Below are 24,350 nucleotides of genomic sequence, written 5' to 3' on the forward strand. Positions count from 1 at the left end.
GGGTCTTGATTTGTATCTGTGTATCAGCTTTTTCATGCTGAGCACGCTCTGATTTTACAGTTCAGAGCTCCAATGCGACCTCTAGTGGCCAAAGTAGAGGGAAAAAAAGGCTATAGATTAATGAAAAAAGGAAATTAACTGACACCTAGGGAAAGCAAGGTACCCATTTTCTACTTTATAAACAGATCTTTGAGCCGTTTTTTAAATTTTTTTTAAAACAGACTACAAAATGGAAGAAAAAGCGCAGAAGGGAACTAGCCCCATGTTACTGAATATCCTCTTTTATGGTTTTCTAATTGATTTTCTTAGATTTCTTTATCTTTTTTTTCTTGCAGTGAAAAAAATAAAGACTGTTTTGCTGGGCAGGTGTCAGAGCCCTATAGAATATATATTTACTGTATATGCATATACACTCATATCCAACACCCAGTTAATCCACTACCTATTGGATTGTAAGTTAATTTTTTTTTCCTGCCTTCTGACACATTGGCTTACGCTAGGTACCAGGAGTCCTCCTGCTACCCTGCATACCTCCATCTCTCAAATTTTTATTATGTTTTTCTGCCTGCTGCTACCTTGCATAGGCCCGTGCATCTCAACAGGTCGCCTGCTACTTAGCATACTTCCATCCATCAATATCTTGTAGGTTACACATTTGTGAATTGTGACCTTATGTTATTGTTTTCATAGCACTCCGGATATTCTAGAACAGGCCAGACTTGGAGGAGACATTGCTGGACAGAGCAGAACCACTGCCCAGGCCATCATTTGCAGAAAGGACCCTGATGCCAGCCAGACCGCCAGAGGAGTCTGAACAGGTGGCAGTGGAATGTGTTGCTTTAGACCAGTGGTGGCAAACCTATGGCACGGGTGTCAGAGGTGGCACTCAGAGTAATTTCTGTGGGCACTCAGACAATCGTCCCAGGACAGAGTTCACAAAATAGGACCAAATCTTCCTGCATTCCCAGGCAACTTAAGCCACACTTCATTGGCTGTTTGGAACTGCGGGAAAAGGGAGAAGGTGTTTACAGAACTGCATTATCTTTGAAGCTCATCCTGCTGGACCCAACATTCTTTCTCTACAGAGAGACCCTGGAGAGAAGCTACAACAAGAGAATGAATTTTCCCTCTTTCTTTCAACTGTATTGGTGGTCTCAGGCAGCCGATACGATTGAAAGATGTGGAAGAACAGGCAGCAATAAGTTACTGCTTAAAATGCCATGTTGGCTCTTCACGGTAAATAGTATGGGCACTCGGTCTCCAAAAGGTTCGTCATCACTGCTTTAGACAATCTTCCTTGCGGAACACATTTGCTCCTGCAAAGCTTCTGGTCGCCGTAGATCATGTACAGGAGATATGTGGGAGAACTGGATCGAAGGCAGGACATCGGCCACTACTTGAGGCCAAGGAAGGAGAAAGCATACGAAGACTTATTCTGCCAGTCACTTTTTGCACAGCTGAGAAGGGTGCCACGTGACATGTGTGGCTACATTATCCACATACCCACCAGGTCGGCCACCCTCTCGGCCGTCTTGCCAATAGCAATAGCCTTTTTCCTACCACTTGATTAGCCGGGATCCCACAACATAGGGCTGCTCCTCCTCTTGGGGATATCAAGGGAAGGCCAGTGCAGGAGCTCAACTAACATCCAGTTGTGTTACCTGTTTGAGAAGTAGTTATTGTTTATCTTCTGAAATATATTTGTGAAGTTCTACTTCTAGTTGTTTGTGGGTTTTTTTATTGTTTTTTTAAATCTACTCTTACATATTGTAAAAAGCCTTATTTGTGATCTACACACTATATTCTGTTTCCCGTTTGACCGCATAGTAAAATGTCCTGATTGTAATGATGATAATAATCATTATTTATATAGCGCCATCATATTCCATGACGCTTTAAAAATCATAGGGGACATATACAAATATAATATTACATTACAGAGTACAAACAGTCATATGGGACAATAGGAGAGAGGGCCCTGCCCACAAGAGCTTACAGTCGGAGGGGTTGACACAAGAGCTTACTGTCTATGAATTGTAGCCCACACAGTCTACTGCTCCACAATGTGGCCATTGAACTTTATAATAAACCCCTTATTGTGATCCATGACCCTGGATACTGTTCTTATGGTTTTTAATGAACCACTTATTTTGGCCAAATAGGTGTGGCCATTACACATAATGCCCCCTCCATATGGATTTCAGACTTCATAATGGCCTCACATATACTATTGTGTCCATTGCTAATAAACCCCCCTCCTCTTTTGTGGCCTTTTACATTTAGCCTCCACACGACCGTATTGGTGGCCTTGATCTTGCACCACCATTTCCGTCCAGATCATGGCCACCATTGACTTCTCTGACGTCACAGTGTGGTGGCCACAAAATCTAGAGCAGATCCTATTCCTGTTAGGATTTGTGGTGCAGCTGCTCACTAGTAGCCCCCCTTCCCTCTTCACCTTACCTTATGTGCTTTGCCTCGGTTGAGAACACGGTCATGTGAATGAGGCTTTATGGCTAAAACACGTTTGTGGTTGTTGTATGATTGCCGTGTACTGTTTAATGGAGTGACAACACTGCCAGGCGCAGTACAGTGTCATAGTGGTACATCATCATCATTACAATTTGGTGCTGTTGTGTTCAGTCTGTAATTCAGACTGCCACAGCTGTGCGTTTTGGCCTTAAGCTGCATTCACATTGTGCATCTGTTTCCCAAATAGAAACTATTTAGTGGCTTAAAGTGGTGTAAAAATAAGAACTTTTACTTCTGTTAGTGCAGTCCAGCACGACATAGGTAAGAATCGGTTCTTTTCTAGGCTGTGTTCATACTCTCTTTAAGGCTCTTTTTCCTTTGGTCCCCACTTGCCATAGAATTATGTTGTGGCTGTGATCTCGCTGGACCAGATTGCTGGTGAGCATGGGGTTGGGTGGAGAAGTGAGGGCTCCTCACCCCTCCCCTCACTATTGAATACGTCCTATATTTTGCGGCATGGCCACCTGCCTGGGTCATGGTGAGTGACCAGGTGCCATAGACTTTTATTGTGGCCATGATCTAGCAGCAATTTGTGCGATCACAGCTACAGTTACTGCCATTGGAATAGGGCCTTATGTAGATTTGGTATCTCTGTTATTATACTGACCCACAGAATAAATGGGACATAGTAATTGGAACATGATGTGAAAGCTATAAAACCAAAACACCAATGAAAATGGCACTGTGATCTGTGATCTCTGTCTAGAATCTGTAATATATCTGTAACACATAAATAATAATAATAATTATATATAATTATATATAATATATATATATATATATATATATATATATATATATATATATATATATGGATTTTAATATATTATAATAAAATTAATTTATAAAAAGGTCAATTCCTTCTCAAAGTAACTCCATTCAAGCTTCACACACTAGAATAGTGACTTCTTATAACAATTCTCCTGGGGTTTTAGTTTCCCAGACCGCTGGAGCTCCAAGTAAGTGACACTAATGGGGAGAAAAAAAGAAAAAAACAGAACTCATCTGGTCTCCAGAAACATGGCTCCCACTTGTCTCCTAGTCATGACCTTTGTATTACGGAGTCACTTCCGGTCTGTCCGTGTCGTCACTTCCGGGTGAGGCTGAGGACGCGCTCGTCATCCTTAGTGCTGTGCTAGGCTCTTCCAGCAGTGTGACCCGAGCAGCAGGCCCCAGCCCCGGGCTGCCCCCTCCAGTGCCCGGAGAATGAGCAGCGCTAAGCGGAAAGAAGAGCACCCGGTGTCCAATGGGGGAGTGAAGGTGAAGCAGTCTCCATGGAGCAAAGCCCTGCGGCCGGATGCAGTGTGGGAGGACAAGGTACAGCACTTACAGGGCATGCTGGGAGTTGTAGTGCGGGGGAGATTGTACAGTAATTGGGGTGATGATCTAGGACTATAACACTGCAGTTATCTCAATGAAGGTTTGTTCCCACTATAATGGCTTATCCCCTATGTACAGCATCTGATCCCTGCGCCCGGTGCCCCATTCATCATGAGATCAAGTACTTCCTGAGTCCCTAGTGTGAATGGAGCTGTAATATGTGGACATTTCATTCATTTCTAGTGGATGGAGAACATGTACAACGCCACATTCTACATACTGGACCCGTGCTCTGGAGATCAGACCCCTGTCACCTAATATTACTGATGGGACGCTCCTGGGCCTGGCGCCGGGCTGCCCCTGGGCTTTACTAGGATCTGTCCAGGCAATTACTGAAAATCAGAAGTCACGTTGTGTATGGGCACCCTAAGGGCTAAAATACACTGCCATGGTCACACAGGATTTCTCATGATTGCCTGGTGTTGGGAAGTGTCATCGTTTTACGATGAGTACCGGTTTGGTGTAAGTAGTCTCACTGATTACCAGTGCTGACAGAGACTGTTCAGAAATCATTAACCCTGCAATCATGATGTAATAGCTTATGCAAGAATATGATCCTGAGAGTCCTAGTGTTAAATGGTACAAGGAGTCCCTGCTTCCCTGTGGAGCAGCAGTGCTGAACTATAATCATGATATCAGGGGACTCCTTTGCATATATCACTTCCCTGTCCTCCACTCTGTGGTCGCTCTGTGAAATCCAGCCAGTGCACAGTCCAGGAATCACTGAACGGCCACAGTTGTCTGAACGAGCCCTTAAAGGGTTTTCCTATGACCCCCTGCACTACTTATTTTGTAAGTGATAGGCAGAGTATATAAGATTTTGGATCTTTCAAAATCTCTTCCCTGCAACCGCAGATCTGTAGCAAGGAGCAAATTCCTGTAATGCGATTGCCATCCTGTATGGCTGTGTCTTATTCTTACTCAGGAGGATTATGAGAAGTGTAGGATTTATGACTGCTGACTGTGCAAGTCTGATCCGCAGCTGCTGGAGGAGAATTACTGCACCACATGGCGTCCTGAGCCTCAGCGTCCACAGCAGAAAATAACTTGTGTGTCAGTCACCCCTCATACAGATTAATGTCCTAACCTTCTCTGCTTTGTCTCCTGCAGGACGAGTTCCTGGATGTCATCTACTGGATGCGGCAGATCTTGGCCATTGTATTGGGGGTGATTTGGGGTATCGTTCCTCTGAAGGGATTTGTGGGGATAGCTATGTAAGTATTCCTGTTATGTAACGGATCAGGTGATTGTAGTAACAGGTGGCACCTGCCCTGCTGGTTCACAGTGGGATCGGTTTCCTTGGCATTGCTATAGGGGTGATCAATGGCCCTAGTTGTCTGCCAAGTCTTGCTGAAACTCCAATAGCAGGTGACTGTAAAGGGGGATGTATAATGTGTCACCATGGCTTACTACTTAACCCTTTTTGGGCTGAGACCTCTCCATAGCCGGTCAGTCTTTGCTGCATATTGTTATCCCTCCAATCGCTGCCGGCGCCTTTAAAAAAAATGATGGCGGCACATGGGTGCCGCCATCTTGCCGAAGAGCGTCGCTCCCAGAGACGTCATTGGGGAGCAACAATCCGTTGCTATGACAGCCTCAGGTCTTCCGAAGACCCGAGGCTGTCTCGCTTTAACCCATTCATTACATGTGCTAATTGCTCAGTGTAATGAATGAGGAAAAAATCTCCATATACTGCCATACTTGCCATGGTAGGATCAATTAGACAACCTTGGGTTAAAGTACCCTTAGAAGCCTGAAAAATAGTAAAATTAAAAATAAAAACATAAAAATTTGAATCATCCCCCCCTTTCCCTAGAAGTCATATAAACAAACAGTAAAACGTGCGAAAATGCCCGATCAAAATTGAATAATGGATCTTTTTCATTTAACCCTGTAACAGAAAATAGAGCCCAAAGTCGAAAATTGCACTTTTTGGCATTTTGAAAAATATTAAAAATTCTCTAAAAAGTGATCAAATGCTTGTGCAGTTCTAAAGATGATAGCATTGAAAACGTCATCAAAAGTCGCAAAAATGACTCCACCCACAGCTCTGTACAATGAAGTATGAAAAAGTTATTAGCGCCAAAAAATTGTACAGGAGGTTTTAATTTTTGTAAATGTATGAAAATATTATAAAACCTATGCAAATTTGGTATCCCCATAATCGCACCGACCCAAAGAATAAAGTAGACATGTCATTTGGGGCGCACAGTGAAAGCCGTAAAATCCAAGCCCACAAGAATATGGCGCGAATGCGTTTTTTCACCATTTTCACTGCATTTGGAATTTTTTTTCCTGCATAGTGGAATATTAAATATCGTCACTATGAAGTGCAATTTGTTACGCAGAAAACAAGCCGTCACACAGCTCTTTACGTGTAAAAATAAAAGTTATAGATTTTTGGCAGCTAACCTATTTGCATGCTGCAGTCCGCAAAACCAAAAGGGGTTTCCCACCGGCACCCTATGTCCAGTGACGTCATCGCTGGGCGCCGATTGGTTGCCGTCAAAGCTAGGAACCTGTTAATGAACCCCATAGTTGTACAGTCAGTTTATTCAAAGTATGCTGCAATACACTTTTTAAAGTACCCTAGGGGGTCTGAAATAATAGTAAAACCATTGTAAAAATTCAAATCACTGTCCTTTCCTTAGAAGAATATAAAATTAAGTAAAATCATAAATCGCTGTGTTCTGAAAAATTCAGTTCCATTATAATATAACAATGATTATTCCTGGCGGTGAATCCCGCAACGTAAAGAAAACAAACACCCAAATGTCTGAATCACTGCTTTTTCACCATTTCGCTTCATGTCAAAAACTGGAAAGGTCCCGGTAAGGAAATGGTTAAAGCATCCATGTTTTCCAAGTCCTCTAAAACCTCTTTCATACAATTGCAGCCTTGCTTGTAAGATGGAAACCCATATGATGTACATAGTGGGGTCGCAGTAGCTGCTCCTTACAGATTTGCAGTGTGGATGTCACAGGCTTAACCTTGCCTTGTATTGGTAAGACATTCTGATTATAGTGTCCTGTAGAGCGCTTCATGACTAGTCCTGTGCTGCTTCTGCTGTGCACGACTTCATCGACGTAAACGGAGATGTAATAAAGACTAAAAGATTGTAAATAGATCCTGATTTTATATTTCGTTAGAGAGAGGCTCCCACAGGCTGAGGTGCTACAGGTGTCCATACATCTCCGATAGCTGTTGATCATCAGTCATTCCTCCCATATACCACGAAGCAGTCATATAGTTTATATTATTATTCTATTTTGGTAAAGCCATATAGGCCAGTGATGGCAAACCTTTTAGGCACCGAGTGCCCAAAGTACAACCAAAAATCACATATTTTTCGCAAAGTGCTAATGCGACAATTTAAGCAGTAACTTATTACTGCCTGCTCTTTCTCAGGTTTAAATTGTATTGGCACCTGAGGACACCAATACAGTAGAAGAAAGAAGTTGAAGAAGTTTGGATTATCTTTGTAGCTTCCTTCTGCGGTCCTGGGCTACAGGGAACTGCCATGGACGGCCTTGAGTCCTGTCTGGAAAACTCTACCCCGGGGTGATGCCAAGGGTGCCCATAAAGAGGGCTCCGAGTGCCACCTCTGGCACCAGTGCCATAGGTTCACCACCACTGATATAGGGGATCCAGGAAAGCAGCTTCCTGTCTCATTCAAATATTTATTCACATGTGGAAATAATAATGCAGCATAGCAAATAAAGCAAAATAGTCATATAGGGAATATCTTTTGGAATATTTTGATAAAATTGTAATGATGTAATACTACTTTGGTATCAATCCTGTTTCTCTTTTTGTTTTTGGACAGATTTTGTCTTATAAATGCCGGAGTACTGTACCTGTACTTCAGCAGCTTCCAGCAAATAGATGAGGAGGAGTATGGTGGTACCTGGGAACTAACGAAGGAAGGATTTATGACCTCATTCGCTCTGTTTTTGGTACGTCTTATTGCTTTTAATGTTCTATTTAACTTTTTTAAGACCCCAATAGAGATGAGATAAAAGTTATTTCGTCACCAATTCCTTTTTGTGGGAGTAACCAGAAGCGTATTTCACTCGGGCCATTGACTTTACTAAGTGTGCATGTATATGGGAGAGTCAGAAGGAATATCTGTGGGCTGAAGTATGTTACATAAAAGGAAATCTGTCATCAAAATCCAACATGATAAACCAGGGACATTACCACAGTCACGGTGCCTGGATCTATGAGTAATCTTCTTATATGTGTCATCCATGGCCTCCTTCCTTCTAAAATCAGCTTTTATAATTATGCTAATGAGTCGGAAGGGCTCTGGTCTCAGATTCACGGGCTGATAGACTTCCCCACTGTTTCTGTGGGTTGAAACTTCCTCCCCTGTGAGATTACATCAGGAAAAGGGGAGACAGTGTAACAGCCTGTGAAGCTGCAGTATGGATGGGCTCTGGCTAAAACACACTTCAGACTCATGAGCATAATTTTTTAAAGTTACTATAAGAAGGCAGGAGGCCATGGACAACAGATATAAGACTATTACCACAGTCACGGTGCCTGGATCTATGAATAATGTCCCTGGTTTATCAGGATGGGTTCTGATGGTAGATTTCTATTACTAAATAAAATGTGAAACCTATAAAAAAATAAAATAAATAAAGCTGTTGCAGAATTCATCACTTGATGCAAGAAGTACTAGGTGGGAATATCAATCGGAGCAGAGCCTTCAGTGTCGAACTTGCCTGCCAGAGGATCCTCTGGGCCCAGGCTCTAATACTGGACCCCTAGATAAGGCTGAAGGTGACCTAATTTGGAGCATACTAGGGTTTTTTCCTACGTCATGATGAAGGAAAGGCACCCAGAATGTTTTCTGGTCCCATGGGACTCCAGTCAGACACTGCTTTACCACATTTGAAGAGTTTTAGAAACTGAACGCCCCACTTGTGGATGGGTGATAAATATCGAATTGGTGGCAGCCTGACATACAGTGACCCAGGCCATTGTGCATCACTTCTACTACACAAGCCAGTGGCATCAACTGACCCGGGTGCAGCTAAGTCCTGTTAAAGGGAATAGACCTGAACTGCAATACCAAGCACTGCCACTGTACTGTATGTGGCAGTAAGTGAAGAGACTGCAGCATCAGGATAATTATACACATAGATTTTCTTGTACAACTACAGTCGAATACTACATGCGGTCAGTTTTTCACGAATCTGTGAGCTGTATAAATCGGATGTGAAAATGTATAGATCGTCAGGGGGTTTGTGCTGTACATGCATGTCTTCTAGAAGGAAGCAGACATTCATGAGATCAGTGCGAGCTGCATGTATGAGCTGGTCAATACCTTGTGGGATATGGGTTAGGGTCATGGATGTCACAGAATAGCGATGCTCTACCACTAGATGGGGCTATTTTCACTGAATAGTCATTTGACTTTCATTAAGATCCGACTGTGATGGGTTCAGAGTTGACTTTTATCCCAAAAAGTGCTACAAAAAATACATCTCCCCTGTATGGATACATTTGTGGACTCTTCTTCCTCTGAATTACAGTGATGACTGGGTTAAACAGGAACCGCATATTTAGTATTGTTATACATGGAAGAGTCAGCACTTAAAGGGGTTGTACTATAGCTGCTTTCTTTCCAAATTAGCGTCCCACCTGTCCATGGGTGGTTTGTGATATTTGAACTAATCCTGATCCATCTCTACAGCTGAGCTGCAATACCAGCACTTACCATGCTCAGGTGTGGCGCCATATTTTTCAAATACAGCCAGTCCCCGGGTTACGTACAAGATAGGGTCCGGAGGTTTGTTCTCAAGTTGAATTTGTATGTAGGTCGAAACTGTATATTTTATAATTGAAGTTCTAGATAATTTTTTTTTCTTTTGTCCCAGTGACAATTGGAGTTTAAACATTGTTTGCTGTAATTGGACCAAGGATTATCAATAAAGCTTCATTACAGACACTTTACAGCTGATCAGTGCAGCCTGGGACTATAGTAACATCCAGAGAGCTTCACCAGAGGTCACAGGGGGCAGAGGGGTCCGTCTGTAACTATGGGTTGTCTGTAAGTCGGGTGTCCTTAAGTAGGGGACTGCCTGTACTTGACAACCCCCTTAAATTCTTTTGGAAAAAAATATTTAATAAAATGCATGAAAAAAAAGAGACTTTTTTTTTTTTTTTTTCTACATTTTGGATTCATTTCTCCCTATGTAAAACTTAAAATACAAAGATCCTAAAAATAAAAGTAAATTTTTTTAAAACCATGTTTTTAACCCTTGTGTTTCTCTTCCATTTGTAGGTGGTTTGGGTCATTTTTTACACAGCAATTCATTATGATTGACAATAATTTTTATCTTTTTTTTTTTTTTTTTTTTTTTTGCCAAATCCCGACTTTTTTTTTTTCAACAACAACAAAAGTTTTTTTTTAATCCACTAATAAAAATGGGACATTTCATGGATTGAGAAATGGAAAATACTTCCTCTGTTTTTTTTCTCTTCTTTTTAACCAGCATTGATGTTCCCTGGATTTTGACTTTTGGGGCTGCAGGTACAGTTCACCGCCATATGACTTCAGAGATTGTTGTCCTACTTTTTACAAAGTTCAGAGCCTAAAAACTTTTCATTTGGAAGATGGAAAGGGTCAGCGCTTTTGTTTGGCGACATCCTTTACCGCTACGGCAGAGGGATGGATCGTAGCTCCAGCATCCAGATCGGATCCCTGGGAATATTGGAATGGTGGATTAGCGGAGGTTTGGGTATCGGCTCACCGGGAGCAGAACAATCTTCCTCCAGCTTCTATGTGACGGAGCTGTAGTTTTTAACACTACTAAAGGTTTTCCGATGGCGCCCCCTGTCTCTATGACAGCTGCTCCGGGGTTGTGGATAGGTTATAGGGAAGAGACCAGCCCTCACATGAAGCTACACAGTATTGGAACAAAATTTGGTATTTAACTCGGCGTGAATGTGTTTTACAATTAAATCTGATTTATTCAAACTTGTGTTCTCTGATCTTTGCTCAAGTTGCTCCTATTGTAATTTTTTTATTTATGACTCATGCACATGACCATTTTTTGGGGGTGTTGAGCTAGCGCCAACAACGCTGACTAATTCACAGCCCCCCATCGACGTCTATTGTGCACTCTCACGGTGAGGCATGGGGGGTGCACGGACACTCATTTCCTTCGGGTTCACCAAGCAAAAACATCCCAGGGTCACTTTCCCGTGTTTGCAGCTCGTAATACAAAGTCGTCTGCATGTAGCCAAAGTGTTATCCAAGTCCTCAAAGGAAATGTACGGTTAAAATCCATCATGATACTTACTCATAGATCCAGGCACCATGACTGTGGTAATCTTCTTATATTTGTTATCCATGGCCTCCTTCCTTCTAAGATCAACTTTTAAAATTATGCTAATGAGCCCAAAGGGCTCTCGAGGTGTTACCAGAACCCCTCTGTGCTGTAGCTTTACAGGCTGTTACACTGTCTCCCTCTCGTCCTGCACCCTCAGCACTTCCACCTTCCTATGTCTACTGTAATCTGATAGTAAGGGGGGGGAGGGGGAGTGTTTCTGCACAGTGTAACAGCCTGTGAAGCTACAGCACAGTAGTCCAGGTCTGGGAGGAGATCCCTCAGGAGACTATCCACAACCTCATCAGGAGCTGCCGAGGAGTTGTAGGGAGGTCATACAGGCATGTGGAGGCCACACAGAATACTGAGCCTTATTTTAAGGACATTTCATCAAAGTTTGGTCAGCCTGTAGTGTGTTTTTCCATGTTAATTTTGTGGGTGACTCCACATCCAGGTCTCCGTTGGTTAATACATTTGATCCCATTGATTTTTTTTTTTTTTTTTTTGTTGTGATTACATTGTCAGAACATTCAACTTTGTACAGAACAAAGTATTCAATGAGAATATTTCGGATGTCAGTGTTTCCTCTATGTTTGAGCAGTGTATTTCTATAGGCTCATACATATGTCTGTGCTTTCCACAGATCTATTGTCTAAGCCACAAAACTCAGAACAGCTTCTATTCCTGCTCGTGTTTGCAGCTCAGTCTCATCGTGTGGACATGACACTCTGATGACACAAACAAAAATGGACTGTGGATTTGATGTTTGTGGCCTGAGAATGCACATTCATTGCTGGAGACCTTATTCTGATTGACCGGGGTCCTACATCTTCCAGATTAATATTAGGACACAATCTGATGTCTGTACTTGGTATTGCAATTCACCAAATAGTGTAGGATCCAGCGTCCACGGATGGTTCCACAATTCTGTTCTAATTTGGGGGTGAATAGAGAAATTGTGGACCCATCCGTGCGAACGCTGGATCATATTCTTTGCTACTATATTGTTTGGTCGTGTGTAAATGCGACTCGATGACCTCCCTGTATTATCCACCGGCTGGGATTGCACTTCTTTCTCTTGAGAATTTTGTTTAATGGACTAAATGTAATAAAGCAGACCATATATACTGAGACACTGCTCTAAAGATGCCCCAGATTTATCATCCAGAATCTATAAACCCGGGGCATTCTAACACAACTATTACTGTCTCTTCAGTAGTAACATGGTCTCAATACTGCAACCACAGGTGAAGTGCTAAGGAGGGGAAGACAGTGTAACAGCCTGTGAATCTACAGCAATGAGTGGCTCTGGTAACACCCCCAGGAGCCCTTATGAAGCTAGACTTCCTTTTAAATATCCAACTTCTCAGGTAAATTGGATTGATTATGTGATACACAACTGGACACATTTACTATTCTGTACCAATTCTGAACTCCTGCACTGTTACATTGTAACGCACCTTACGAAGGGGCTTTCCCATTAGTAACATGTATGTCACAGGGGAGGAGCTAAATGTCTGACGAGGAGGGCTGTGGTTGGTCTGACTGGCAGAAGATGCCCTGTATGGCAGAAGACTTCAGGTATCGGTTTGTCCCATGGGTTATGCCAAAAAATCCCATAAAGTTGTTTGTTTGTTTTTTTGCTTAAGAAAAACCCATTTTCTTATATCCTACATAATTCTGGGCTGATGGAGGGAGATCCTGGCTTCAATATCCCCTTCTATTAAGCAACATCTCCGTGTTGAGAGGTCCCAAAATGTGTCCCCTTGTTGCACACTGGTGGTGGCACTGTAAATAATTGTGGGGGAACCTTAAGCAAGGTCCCCCCCCCCCCCACACACACACAGATTATGACAGATAAGAGCTGGAAATCATGTGATCAACTTATTATATGTGAATCATCATTATAAAATAAGGATGTAAATGCCTTGTCCACACCACAGTATGGGCGAGGGACGGCACGAACATGGGATTTTCCTAATCCAAGAAAGTCCATAGCGTTAAGACAAGAAGATATTGGGGCCAAACATCATTTACCACATTGTTGTCCCATGAAAATAAAGACAGACACAAATATATAAGGGTTAAGAAGTAAAATATATTTATTGATGGGGAGAGGGGGTTATTATGAATTGAAAACTTTTATTATAATTTATAATTATTTACTGATTTTACTATTTTTTTTATCATTTTAATAATTTAAGAACTGTGACTATTTCACTTGTGTATATTTATTTCCAAATTATTAATCTATTAAGTGAATTATCAGTAATAAGTTCTAAAGCCTTATACGGAAGTCCACACCGTTAAGTAATCAGTGAAATATTTTTACATTTTTTGTGCACATTCCTATTAAGTGAAACCTATTTTTAGACCGTGTTGATCCTGAGGAAGGCGAAAACCCCCTGTGAGGAACGAGCCAATTATCCTCATGTCAGGGGGGGAAATTCCTTCCTGACCCCAAATATGGCGATCGGAATAAATCCCAGGATCAAAGGCCGATACCTAACTGTGTGATGAGATGTATTTGTGCTGATCTGATATTTGTGTTTAGGTTAAAAAAAATCTTTTTAAAACATTTTTTTTTTAAATGAAACTATTTGTTAGCTTTGTATTAATCAATACTAAACCTATTTAAGGCTGTGTAGATCCAGAGGAAGGCGAAAACCCCTGTGAGGAATGAGACAATTGTCCTCAAGGGGAAAAATTCCTTCCTGACCCCAATTATGGCGATCGGAATAAATCCCTGGATCAAGCCCTTCTATCTGTCTCTATATAGTGTATGTGCCTATCCCTATCCTGTGCTGCATGTGCCTATCCCTATCCTGTAGTGCATGTGCCTATCCCTATCCAGTACTGTATGTGCCTATCCTGTAGTGTATATGCCTATGTCTATTGTGTAGTGAGTTTGCCTATCCATATCCTATGGTGTGATGTGTGGTGGGTGCAGGACTTACCCGGCCTGTGCAGAGTTGAGCTCAAGGATAATGAACTCACCAGATGACAATTAGGCACAGGCCGCTCCCAGGACGACAGAAGATCTTCAGGCTGAAGTGATGTCAGATGCCAGCCTAGGATCGGAGGATTCGGAGCCAAGGGTCTGGGTCAGCAGCAGGATGGCATAGGTGCAGCCTGAAGATATCTGGAGAGAGGTGATGTTCTAGGGCAGCCGAGGTCACATACAGCAGAGATGTAGAGGAGGAGGCATAAAGTTCTGGGCAGTAGGCACGGGCTCATCCTGCAAGAACCAGGAGGGTCTTACCAGGCCCAACTGGGTGACACGTAGTTGAAATCGGCCACGGGGTGGAGGGCTCTCGTGTGCTCCGGCCACTGCAGATGTTCCTCCTTCAGAACTGATGGAAATGGCGTGAATGGTGGCCGTGCCTTCCTCACCTCTAGTTCCTCCCAGCCAATGGTGGTAAAGAATGGATGCTCTCTGATGTTACCGCGCACACCCAGGCGCTTCTTAGGATTTTTGCGCAGCAGCTTTCTGACGAGATGTGAAACGTCAGCATCAAGCCCCGGTGGAAATGTGGGCTTTTCGGAGATGATGGCGGTGCGTGCCATTTTCCTGACTGGGCCGTTGTAAAATGGGGGGCAACCGGCTGCCATCCTGAAAATCAGGATCCCCAGGCTCCACCAGTCAACTGCTGCGTCATATCCTTGCCTAAGAAGCACCTCAGGGGCCATGTAATGGAGGGTTCCCACCGCTCCATAGATCTTATCTGTGGCGCCATCTTGGGCCAGCCCCATGTCGATGATACGGATGTGGCCGTCTGCATCCAACATGATGTTTTCTGGCTTTATATCTCTGCAATGCAAAAAGACAAGAAAATTACAATCTATCCAATAATATGGGTCACTGAAGAATTGTGATTTAGGTTTTCAGGAACGTTGATTGTTCACTTTCCATCATGTAAAGGGGACAGGAGGGAGAAGGTTCTGCTCACCTGTGGACGATGTTATGTCCATGGAGGAACTGGAGGCCACATACAATCTCTGCTGCGTAGAATCTGAGAAAGAACAAAGTACAGTCTCAGGGAAAATCCTAACAATTCCTAATATCCATGTAGGATTGGAAACTTGTTGTCCATATTTGGCTCCCACTAGGGCCCCACTGAGGCACATGTCCCACCAGGCCTCTTCTAGCTACACTCCTAACTTTAGATTTTAGCCTCACTACTACCACTAGTTTTTCCTACCTTACATTGTCGATGTTCAGACAGCCGCACATCCTGAGTAAAGCCTCCAGGCTGCCGCCAGACAGATACTCCATGATGAAATACGCGTGATGCTGAGACTGCTGTGCGGCATATAGATGACATAGGAATGGACAGTCTCTGCCCGCTAGGAGTATCTGCCGCTCTCTCTTGATGACATCTTCATTGTCCCATTTTTTGGTGATGATTTTTACGGCCATGTAGGTGTTTCGGCCAGGGACTGATGCCAGGACCACCTAAGGCAACCAAAGGAAGAATCTTATAACAGGAAGAGGATTGGGGGACCCAAGACCCTACAGCTGAGCAACACTTGAGCTGGTGACATAATGTTGCATCATCGATTAGTTTAAGGGGTATTATGTTAGGGGTATTACAATATTACCATATGGAATAAAGAAAACATGGTCTATACATGACTTCTTCACTTGGCCGGGGTCAGTGTTCTTCCCACATACAGGTACAACGAGGTCATGTACATGGAGCCGCTCATATAGTATTCAGAGCTGGGATCAGATCTTCAATCAATTAGTTAATATAAATAGATTTTTATTTATTTTGCGGCACTGTAGTAAAGAAAAGCAGAATTGGTTGCAAACTAATGAGGTAAGGCCAAACCTCACATAAATATAACCAAAATAATTAGCAACAAACCAAAAATGTGAAACATATCAAATGTGCTTTATTCTTATGACAGTTGTGGAATGAGAATAAAGCCCATTTAATTTTTTTTTAAATCTTGTGGTGTGCTGCTAATTCTGGGGGGGGGGGGGGGTAGATATGTGAATTTGTAGTGTTACAGCTGCAGCAGCTCAATACAATAAGAATGAACACTAAAAAGAATATACAAAACTATTGGATGCAGAATTAATGCATAATAATACAGAAACCTGATTCAGGTATGGGACATAATGTAACAGTCATGAGTCCAGAGAAATCCTATCAGTTATCTGAAAACAGAACATTACAACCAACAATACATCTGGGTTACAAGCCTCAATTAAGCAAAAACAAGCATCTTTTATAAAGTCCTGACAACACAATGGAAGGTGCCTGGTTTACTCCTTATGGATAAGACTGGCAGTTATATTACATTTCCCATTGAATGATACAAATAAAATAAGAATGTATAAAACTTACTTTGCCGAAGCCGCCCCTACCCAAGGCTTGGTGGATGTTGAAGCTGCTGATGTTGAGCCTGGCATAGGGGCTTGATGTTCCGGGGTCCTTGCTGCTCCCAGGTCTTGGCTCCTCATCCTCCAATCCTTTATCCTTGGCTCTTCTCCTCTTCTTCACAATCTTCTTGAATCCGGTGACGCTGTCCTCCTCCCTCTTCCTCTTCATGTCTTCTTTCTTCTTCTCCTCCTCGCTATCTTCATGTCCAGTGGACGCCATTCTCACAGAAACTTCCAATCTGTAGACCGGTTGCAGCCGACGACAGTTGGCAGTAACTGGCAGTTACCCGTGTGCAGGTCACATGGGGTCAGGGGTCATGGAACCCTCAGGTGGCACCGGCCTGGCAGTGGTCCCTGCACTGGATCTGCCATATACACTGTGATGTGGGCATCATGAATGGCCATGTAGTGTACAGAGGATCAATTTGAAGGGACATCATGGCAGCTTCAAGCGCCATGTTATCAGTACATGGGTAATGTGGGCAGGTGGTGCCCATAGTTATGAAGTGGTGCCCATAGTTCCCATCATAAAACTGTAATGGTATAATACATTTAGGAAAAACTCAAGTAACTTGCAGGAGGGGGAAACCATCAGCTGCACCCAATGTCAATACATGAGATGATGAAGATTTAGGAGCAAGTCTCTTCTATATTCAGTATTACATATACATACAGTATAAATGGAGTGTTTCTATCCATACATATGGAAAAGTATTTGTATAATGCATTTTTCTGGGTTTTCAGTAAGAATTTCTCTTTAAATAGCAAAATTTTAGTCAGCACATGGAAATATCAGAATGCACTGATGATACTGAAAGTCAAATGTTTCAGAGCACCCTTGATTTTCGGGAATGGAAGGGAAAGTGACATATCTGAATACCCCAGCAGGAAATGGGATAAAGAACCTCTGTTTTAGGCTATTTTTGGAATATGGAGGCCATTTTGAAAACCACCATATTGGATCAAAGGCAGATTTTTCCAATGGGAAGGTGGTCATGTAACATATCACAGAAGACCAGAATTGTCTCAGAAATGGATGGCTGCTATCAGATTTCCAATAACTTGTGATTCAACACAGAGATTCTCCATAGATTCTCATGTAGCGTCATTAGAATTGGATCCAGCACCTTCAGCTCGGTGTTCAGCACCACAGACAACATGTCAAATAACCGTGTATCACAGGGAACATTCCCAGTTTTCTGTTGAACCACAAAGGATTTAACAAATATGAAATCGATTTCTGAGACATTTTTGACTTATTTGATATGTCACATGATCACGTTCCCATTGGAAAAACATACGATTGATCCTAAATGGTGATTTTCAAGATGGCGGACATGTTCTGGACATAATCTTAAAGATACGCTCCCCCACTTATTACTTCCTGGATATTCAGAGATGTAATTTCCCCCTTTGTTTCAGGGGGTCCTGGGACATTTGCTACCCCCGGACTGAGATGGCGGTCTGAGCTTCTACACTTTCTGAAAGCAAATTGTACCATAGGACACGGCTTCTGCTGTACGGCAAAGACCATCAACACTACAGTGCATAAAATTTACATAATTAAGTGCAAATTATATCATCCTTAAGGGGAATTTCCATTTTACCAGATTAGGACAGGATAGCTGTTAAAGGGCCCTATTCAAAAATATGTTTTTGAACATACGCATCTTTATTGAATCCTATAGAGACTGAACAAATATGTTTTTGTACATGTAAGGACCTGATGAGCAGGCATGTTTACCTTCTATATTGACTGTGACTGCCCATTTATTCATTTGTGAAAGCAAAATAACTCATTATGTGGCTTTAGCCCATATCAGCTTTAAAACATGAGGGGGTGGTCAGCATCATATACCAAAGAGAATCCTACACAGCCCCAGGTTCTAATATGCGAGTAATGTTATGGACACACATGATTTTACCCCATTAAACTACCAGCCCCCTTAGCTAGGATATGAAATTTAATTTCTAGAATTCTATCTTTTATGTGAAATATCACCCATTTAATTATAAAAATAAATCATTCCAGTCATGTGAAAGTGAGCAGAGAAAAGAGTCAAGTTTAGAGGTTGCAGGAGAAGTGTCACTTCACTTCACACAGCCCAGTCCTCAGTTCCATAACACCTAGAGGCATACTTTTTGAGAATCTCATCTTTTAGGCCGCATCGGGATTGTGGTTCTGTGATCTATAGAACTGGAGATACAAGTAGTTAAAGACATAGTTGGCAATGCCAGCTGCAGATAACAATTTAGTTCTTTGGAATCTCTGGTTCTGCAGCTCACAAAACCACAAGATGAGATTCTTATCTTTAATATCACATAAGCAGCATGTTTCTAGGTGCTATAGAATGAAAGATAGGGGCATCTGAAATGACACCCCACCCTGCAGCCTCTAAACCAGTGATGGCGAACCTTTTGGAGACAGAGTGCCCAAGCTACAACCAAAACCCACTTATATGTTGCAAAGTGCCAGCATGACAATTTAAGAAGTAACTTATTGATCCCTGCTGTATGACAGGTTTTAATCGTATTGGCGTCCTGAGTTCACCAATAGAAAGATGATGGAGAAATTTGGATTGTAGCTTCCCTCCAGGGTCCCTTGAAGAGGAAGAATCAGGGGACCCAGAGCAGGAGCTCCAATGACAATCCATCTCTATCCACACCTTCTTTCTCCTTCTGTAGTCCTGGCAGACAAGGATGTCACTTTAAAATAGCGCTGAGCTTGGCACTGACCATGGTCCTGGGCTGTATTGTATCACAGGAGAAAGCCTTGAGTCCTATCTGGCAAACTCTGTGTTGGGGTGAAGGCCTGGGTGCCCACAGAAAGGGCTCTAAGTCCCACCTCTGGCACCTGTGCCATAGGTTCGTCATCACTGCTCTAAACTTTTCACAGGTAAAATATGACTCTTCTCTGCTTATTGTCACTCATTCTTACTATGGATGTGATTTTGTTTTATAGGTAAACGGGTAAGACCTTGAATAAAAGAGGAAATTCTGGGGTAAAATCTGGTGACAGTGTCCCTTTAAGTGTGTCTGTATGATAAACATTGTGGTAGCTAATAGGGTTGCTGAAGTCACACTTGTGACGATGTTTCTAATCCAGAAGGGTGCATAGTCCCCCCCCCCCCATGCCACACAAATGCTTTATTCTCTTAAATCCTGAACCTTCTTGAATCTTAGTTAGCCCATGGGTGATAGCATCCTCAATCCACCTCCTCAGACAAAGTGCAGCCTCAACCTATAATGACACAAAAGGGGAGAATATCAATAAGAGGTACAGAAGAGGTACATATTTCCTTAATGGGCAAGAGGGGGCAGTATTAGCATAGCTGCCAACTTTTGTATCAAAAAAGGAGGGACAAAAGATGTGCTGTCCTTATTCCACCCCCAAATAGTATAATTTTTCCCTTAGTGGGACAGTCCCGATTTCCAGACTCTGTCGCACTGTCCCATGACATCTCCTCTGTCAGTATCCTCCAGATGCCGGCAGGGCTGATTACAGTGATAATGCAGAGAGCCAGCAGCTTCCTGTATTATCCCTGTGCCCCTGCTGTATGTAGCAGAGTCGGCAGGCGTGATGTGATGATGTTATCCCTGCCTACATGCAGCAGAAGGAGAGAAGAGAGGAGCTGCTGTGGGGCAACTGGGAAAGGTCAGAATCTGTATTTATTATTTTACTGTGGGTGCACAATAAAAGGGGGAGCTGCTATGGGGAAAATAAGAGTGGGCGCTATTGGGTGGGGGCAAAATAAGAGGGAAGCTACTGGAGGGCACAAGTAGAGGGGGAGCTGCTGGCAGATATAATAAGAGAAGGCTTTAATATGAGGGGGAGCTTGGGGCACAATATTAGAGGGGCTACAATGTAAAAAGGAAGCTGGGGGACACACAATGTGATCGAGGTGGAGTAAGGGGTGGAGCAAAAGGCGTGGCTTAGGGCAAAAAAATTCTGCAGAGCGAGTAGCTTGCAGTATCTTTTCTTCCTATTTTCTGCTGCGAAAGTTGGGAGGTGTGCACAGGAGAACAAAAAAGGGGCACTACAACTTAAAGAGACAAAAGTAGTAGCAATATATAGGAGCACAAGTGGGGCCAATATTACACACCCGAATGGCAGCCATGAAAAGAAGTTGTAGAGATGGGGCAGTGGGTCCAAGCCAAGATTTTGCACACAAAGAGGTGGTACCAAGCTTGTATGTTATCTTATATCCACATGATAAGTAATAAAAAGCTGCTCCATTGATTCAGATAGTGGCCCCCTTGCTCTTTGCTCTGGACTAAAGAGGGATAAGAACCTCGCAGCAGCATTCTGTATGAGAAGGTTCTGGTTTGGTTATTATCCTAAGTTATGTTTTAAAGGACATTTGGGCACATGTCTCATTGTATTTCTGATGCTTCTGCTGTCGACACACTGTCGAACATGTGATTCTTTTTGTGGTCGTGTGGGTTTGTGTATTTTTTTTTTGTTGCCTTTTAGGCACAATTTAAAACATGGAAGTAAGTATGGGTCAGTTGTACTTTGACTTGCACCTAAAAAGTCTCTAATTTGCTCAAAAATAGGACTGCTAAAGATGCATTAGGAACACTGCAACAGATATTAACTTGTCCCTGGAGTAGGCGCAAATTCTCCCAAAAAGGCACAAAAATAATAATGAAATGCATAAAAACAAAATAAAAAAAACAAGTCAAAATAAAGATACATGTCCACCAGTAGGTGGCACTTTTACCCAAAGTTCATTACTTCGCCTACAACTCCCTAATTTAGAAGACAGTCTCCAGAAAGTAAAACGGCAACCCCACCAGTTATTGTTTTATTGACAAGCTTTTGCAGCAGATGTTTTTGTGCTACGCAAATGGGTTAAATTTACTAAGACTGGATTGTGTTTTTTTTTTCTATTTCTTCATTTGTGCCAAGGTCAACTGAGGAAGTAAACACACGGCATAAGAATGCAGTCGTGGGTGAGCCCTCTAATTAGGGCAGGGTGCGGTGGAACGATTGGGAAATTGTCCTGCTCAGATTTTCGTTGGAGATCCGATGATCACTTTGCTTCTTACCTAACTATAGGTAATCATTCTGGACTGCGAGCTGATTACTGGGTAATTAAAGGAGTGGTCATTAACCTTTAATTGACCCTTCAGGAAAATATAGTCCACATAATTATTAGTTACCGAGACACATTTTAAAAACAAACACCAAATTATGTCCGATAAGGTTTCATCGTGCTTCACTTTATTTGTTCCCCTGGCACATTATTAGTCTATAAAGTAGAGAGAAGAACACAGTGTTACTGGAGACAACACATAAGGTCGTCCAGGATTAACATTTAATGCCCTTATATAAATGTCTTGGTGCCGGTCCAGGAGTTGAATCCAACACAAATATAAAGAGCAATCAGCTGTTCTTGTGTTTTTTCTATGGAGTTGTATGGAAAAGTTCTAAACACAATTGCCAACAAGGACCCTCATTTTAATGATTGGTGTGAGGCTACGTTCACATCTCGGTTTTTCCGGTTGTGAGAAATTCTCCCGAAGTGTCCTCATAACATATAGCAGAGACGTATCCAACTGTATTCTTATACAGTGGGATCCGTCATCCAGTTCCTCCTATTGCACCCTGAGGAGTAAACATCGTCAGCAGCCAGTGATTGGCTGTTGTCTATGTTTAGGGTGTTTCCTCAGTGATGTCACTGCCCTTATATGGAAAGTGACACCACTGGGTTCCTTCCTTAGTGTTTGCTCAGCGGAGGCCGGGTGGAGATGCAGTACTGTTGCATCCACCCCTATACTGAACATATATGTCACCATATATGCTGCTGCTTTTTGTACAGTATACAACAGTATACTGTGCAGATGGAGGTAAAAACTGTGTGCCCTGTCTGCAATGTATACGCTGAGGGTATGTTTCGTTTTCTAACTCTTTTCCATTAATTCGGCACCCATTTGGTGGCCTTGTGCTTATACCTCTCCATACAATACTTGAAAGTCTGTTTGGAGTAGCTCAGACATGGAAACCCATGACACGAGGGCACAGTTTTTGTGTTGATGTTAAAACCAGAGTAGGTGGTTACTGATCGCTTCCAGCTACAAACATGGTGGAATATCTAGGAGGGAAGATCTCAGTGATTTGACTTGTTTCATCCAGGAGGATATTAAACTCCTTTTAGTGACCTTAGGCCTTGGTGGATGCACTTTATGCTTAGGGGTCAGATGAAGGTAAGGCTCATACTTTGCTCCCCAGTGCTGGTGCCAGATGAGGTGAGAGCTGGTTTATCAGCTTGTGGCATCTTGAACAAACTAGGACAGCATTGACTGCCCATAGGACTCCTTATTGATAATTAACATAAAATGCAGATATTTTATTACTTAATCGGTTTTACATACATTGCGTCTTTTCCTTGTCTGTTGACTGAAGACCTAATGCCGTTAGTTTTGCCAAATCATAATCAATAATGAAAAAGAACGCTGAATACAGTGGTCAAACTACATGACACCAGGCTAGTAACAAAAATGGATCCAATCATTAGATTGCTCACTACGTGTCAAATGCAGCAACAACTACGAGGTCTTGGGTGAAGGACTGCGAAAGAAATGTATTCTGCTGCTACTTCCCTCCATGGCACTTTGACGTTTGTCAGGGCTGCCTTTAGGGGGCTTCGAACTGGGCATTTGTCCGGGGCCCCCTGCGTGTGGACTTTTGTGGGCAGAGGATGTATTGCTCCTTTTATACTCCTAGGTGGAATGTCCGGGTGCAGATGCTTATCATCTATCTCCTGTCTATATATCTGCCATCTATCTGTCTATTATCTATCATATCTATCTCCAATTATCTATCCATCTATCTATCTACCTATCTATCTATCTATCTATCTATCCATCTATATCATATCTATCTATCCATCTATCTATCCATCTATCTATCCATCTATATCATATCTATCTATCTATGTATCTATCTATGTATCTATCTATCTATCTATCTATCTATGTATCTATCTAAAAATCTAAAAATGTTGGCACTCCAAGTTCTTGTGAAAAAGGAATTATTTTATTCCAAAAGCACCAAAATGCCACCATTTTTTGATTTTTATATGTGAAAGGATTTAACAAACCTGAAGGTTGAGCACCTGATTTTTTTCTTAACTGGTGCAGCTGAATTGTTTTAATTTTTCTATCTATCTATCTATCTATCTAACTATCTATCTCATATCTATCTCATATCTATCTATCTATCTCATATCTATCCATCTATATCATACCTATCAATCTTCTATCATCTATCTATCTATCTATCTATCTATCTATCTATCTATCTATATTCTGCTTTATATTTATGCATGTAAAAATCTATATCATATTTCATATTTATCTTCTATCATCCATCTCCCTATCATCTGTCTCCTATAAAATCCTCCAACAGCCCCATATTACAGATACTTACCTACTACTGTGCGTAACTACAAAGTGTTATTATTGTATAGGAGCCTCTTACTGACTGTGACTGCTCATAAAATAGTTTTATTTTGGAGGCTCCACTTTTAGCTTTGCCCAGGGCCCACTGTGTCTAAAACCGGCCCTGATCTTACTTATGTTTGGTAAAAATAACTTCCTTCTCCTGTGCAAGGTATTGTCTGGTTTATTTCTATACTCACCTATATTACGTAGTTGACAGACCTGGCATTAAAACTTACAAAAAATATACAACCCTA

General features: G+C 42.2%; 2 protein-coding genes across 2 annotated transcripts; one reads left to right on the forward strand and one right to left on the reverse strand.

The window, feature by feature from the left end:
* Nucleotides 1–3,585: 3,585 nt before the first annotated feature.
* On the forward strand, nt 3,586–10,903 carry RAB5IF (RAB5 interacting factor). The gene is made up of 4 exons (XM_072112164.1): nt 3,586–3,849; nt 5,023–5,126; nt 7,739–7,868; nt 10,208–10,903. Exons 1-4 carry the CDS (start codon nt 3,739–3,741, stop codon nt 10,247–10,249), a joined length of 387 nt encoding a protein of 128 aa, XP_071968265.1. The 5' UTR covers nt 3,586–3,738; the 3' UTR covers nt 10,250–10,903.
* A 3,277-nt stretch (nt 10,904–14,180) lies between these two features.
* On the reverse strand, nt 14,181–16,822 carry LOC140066156 (protein kinase C theta type-like). Its single transcript, XM_072113696.1, has 4 exons — nt 16,613–16,822; nt 15,458–15,711; nt 15,206–15,268; nt 14,181–15,066 (listed from the first exon to the last, which is right to left on the reverse strand). Exons 1-4 carry the CDS (start codon nt 16,814–16,816, stop codon nt 14,514–14,516), a joined length of 1,074 nt encoding a protein of 357 aa, XP_071969797.1. The 5' UTR covers nt 16,817–16,822; the 3' UTR covers nt 14,181–14,513.
* Between the last annotated feature and the right edge of the window lie 7,528 nt (nt 16,823–24,350).

Source organism: Engystomops pustulosus, chromosome 6, assembly GCF_040894005.1.
Source record: "Engystomops pustulosus chromosome 6, aEngPut4.maternal, whole genome shotgun sequence".
Taxonomy (NCBI): Eukaryota; Metazoa; Chordata; class Amphibia; order Anura; family Leptodactylidae; genus Engystomops; species Engystomops pustulosus.

Coding starts and splice junctions, on each gene's coding strand:
- RAB5IF (XM_072112164.1), top strand. CDS start 3,739: ATGAGCAGCGCTAAGCGGAAAGAAGAGCACCCGGTGTCCAATGGGGGA. Junction 3,850..5,022: donor ATGCAGTGTGGGAGGACAAG/GTACAGCACTTA, acceptor TGTCTCCTGCAG/GACGAGTTCCTGGATGTCAT. Junction 5,127..7,738: donor GGATTTGTGGGGATAGCTAT/GTAAGTATTCCT, acceptor GTTTTTGGACAG/ATTTTGTCTTATAAATGCCG.
- LOC140066156 (XM_072113696.1), bottom strand. CDS start 16,816: ATGAAGAGGAAGAGGGAGGAGGACAGCGTCACCGGATTCAAGAAGATT. Junction 15,712..16,612: donor GTAGGGGCGGCTTCGGCAAA/GTAAGTTTTATA, acceptor TGGTTGCCTTAG/GTGGTCCTGGCATCAGTCCC. Junction 15,067..15,205: donor GGACATAACATCGTCCACAG/GTGAGCAGAACC, acceptor TTTGCATTGCAG/AGATATAAAGCCAGAAAACA.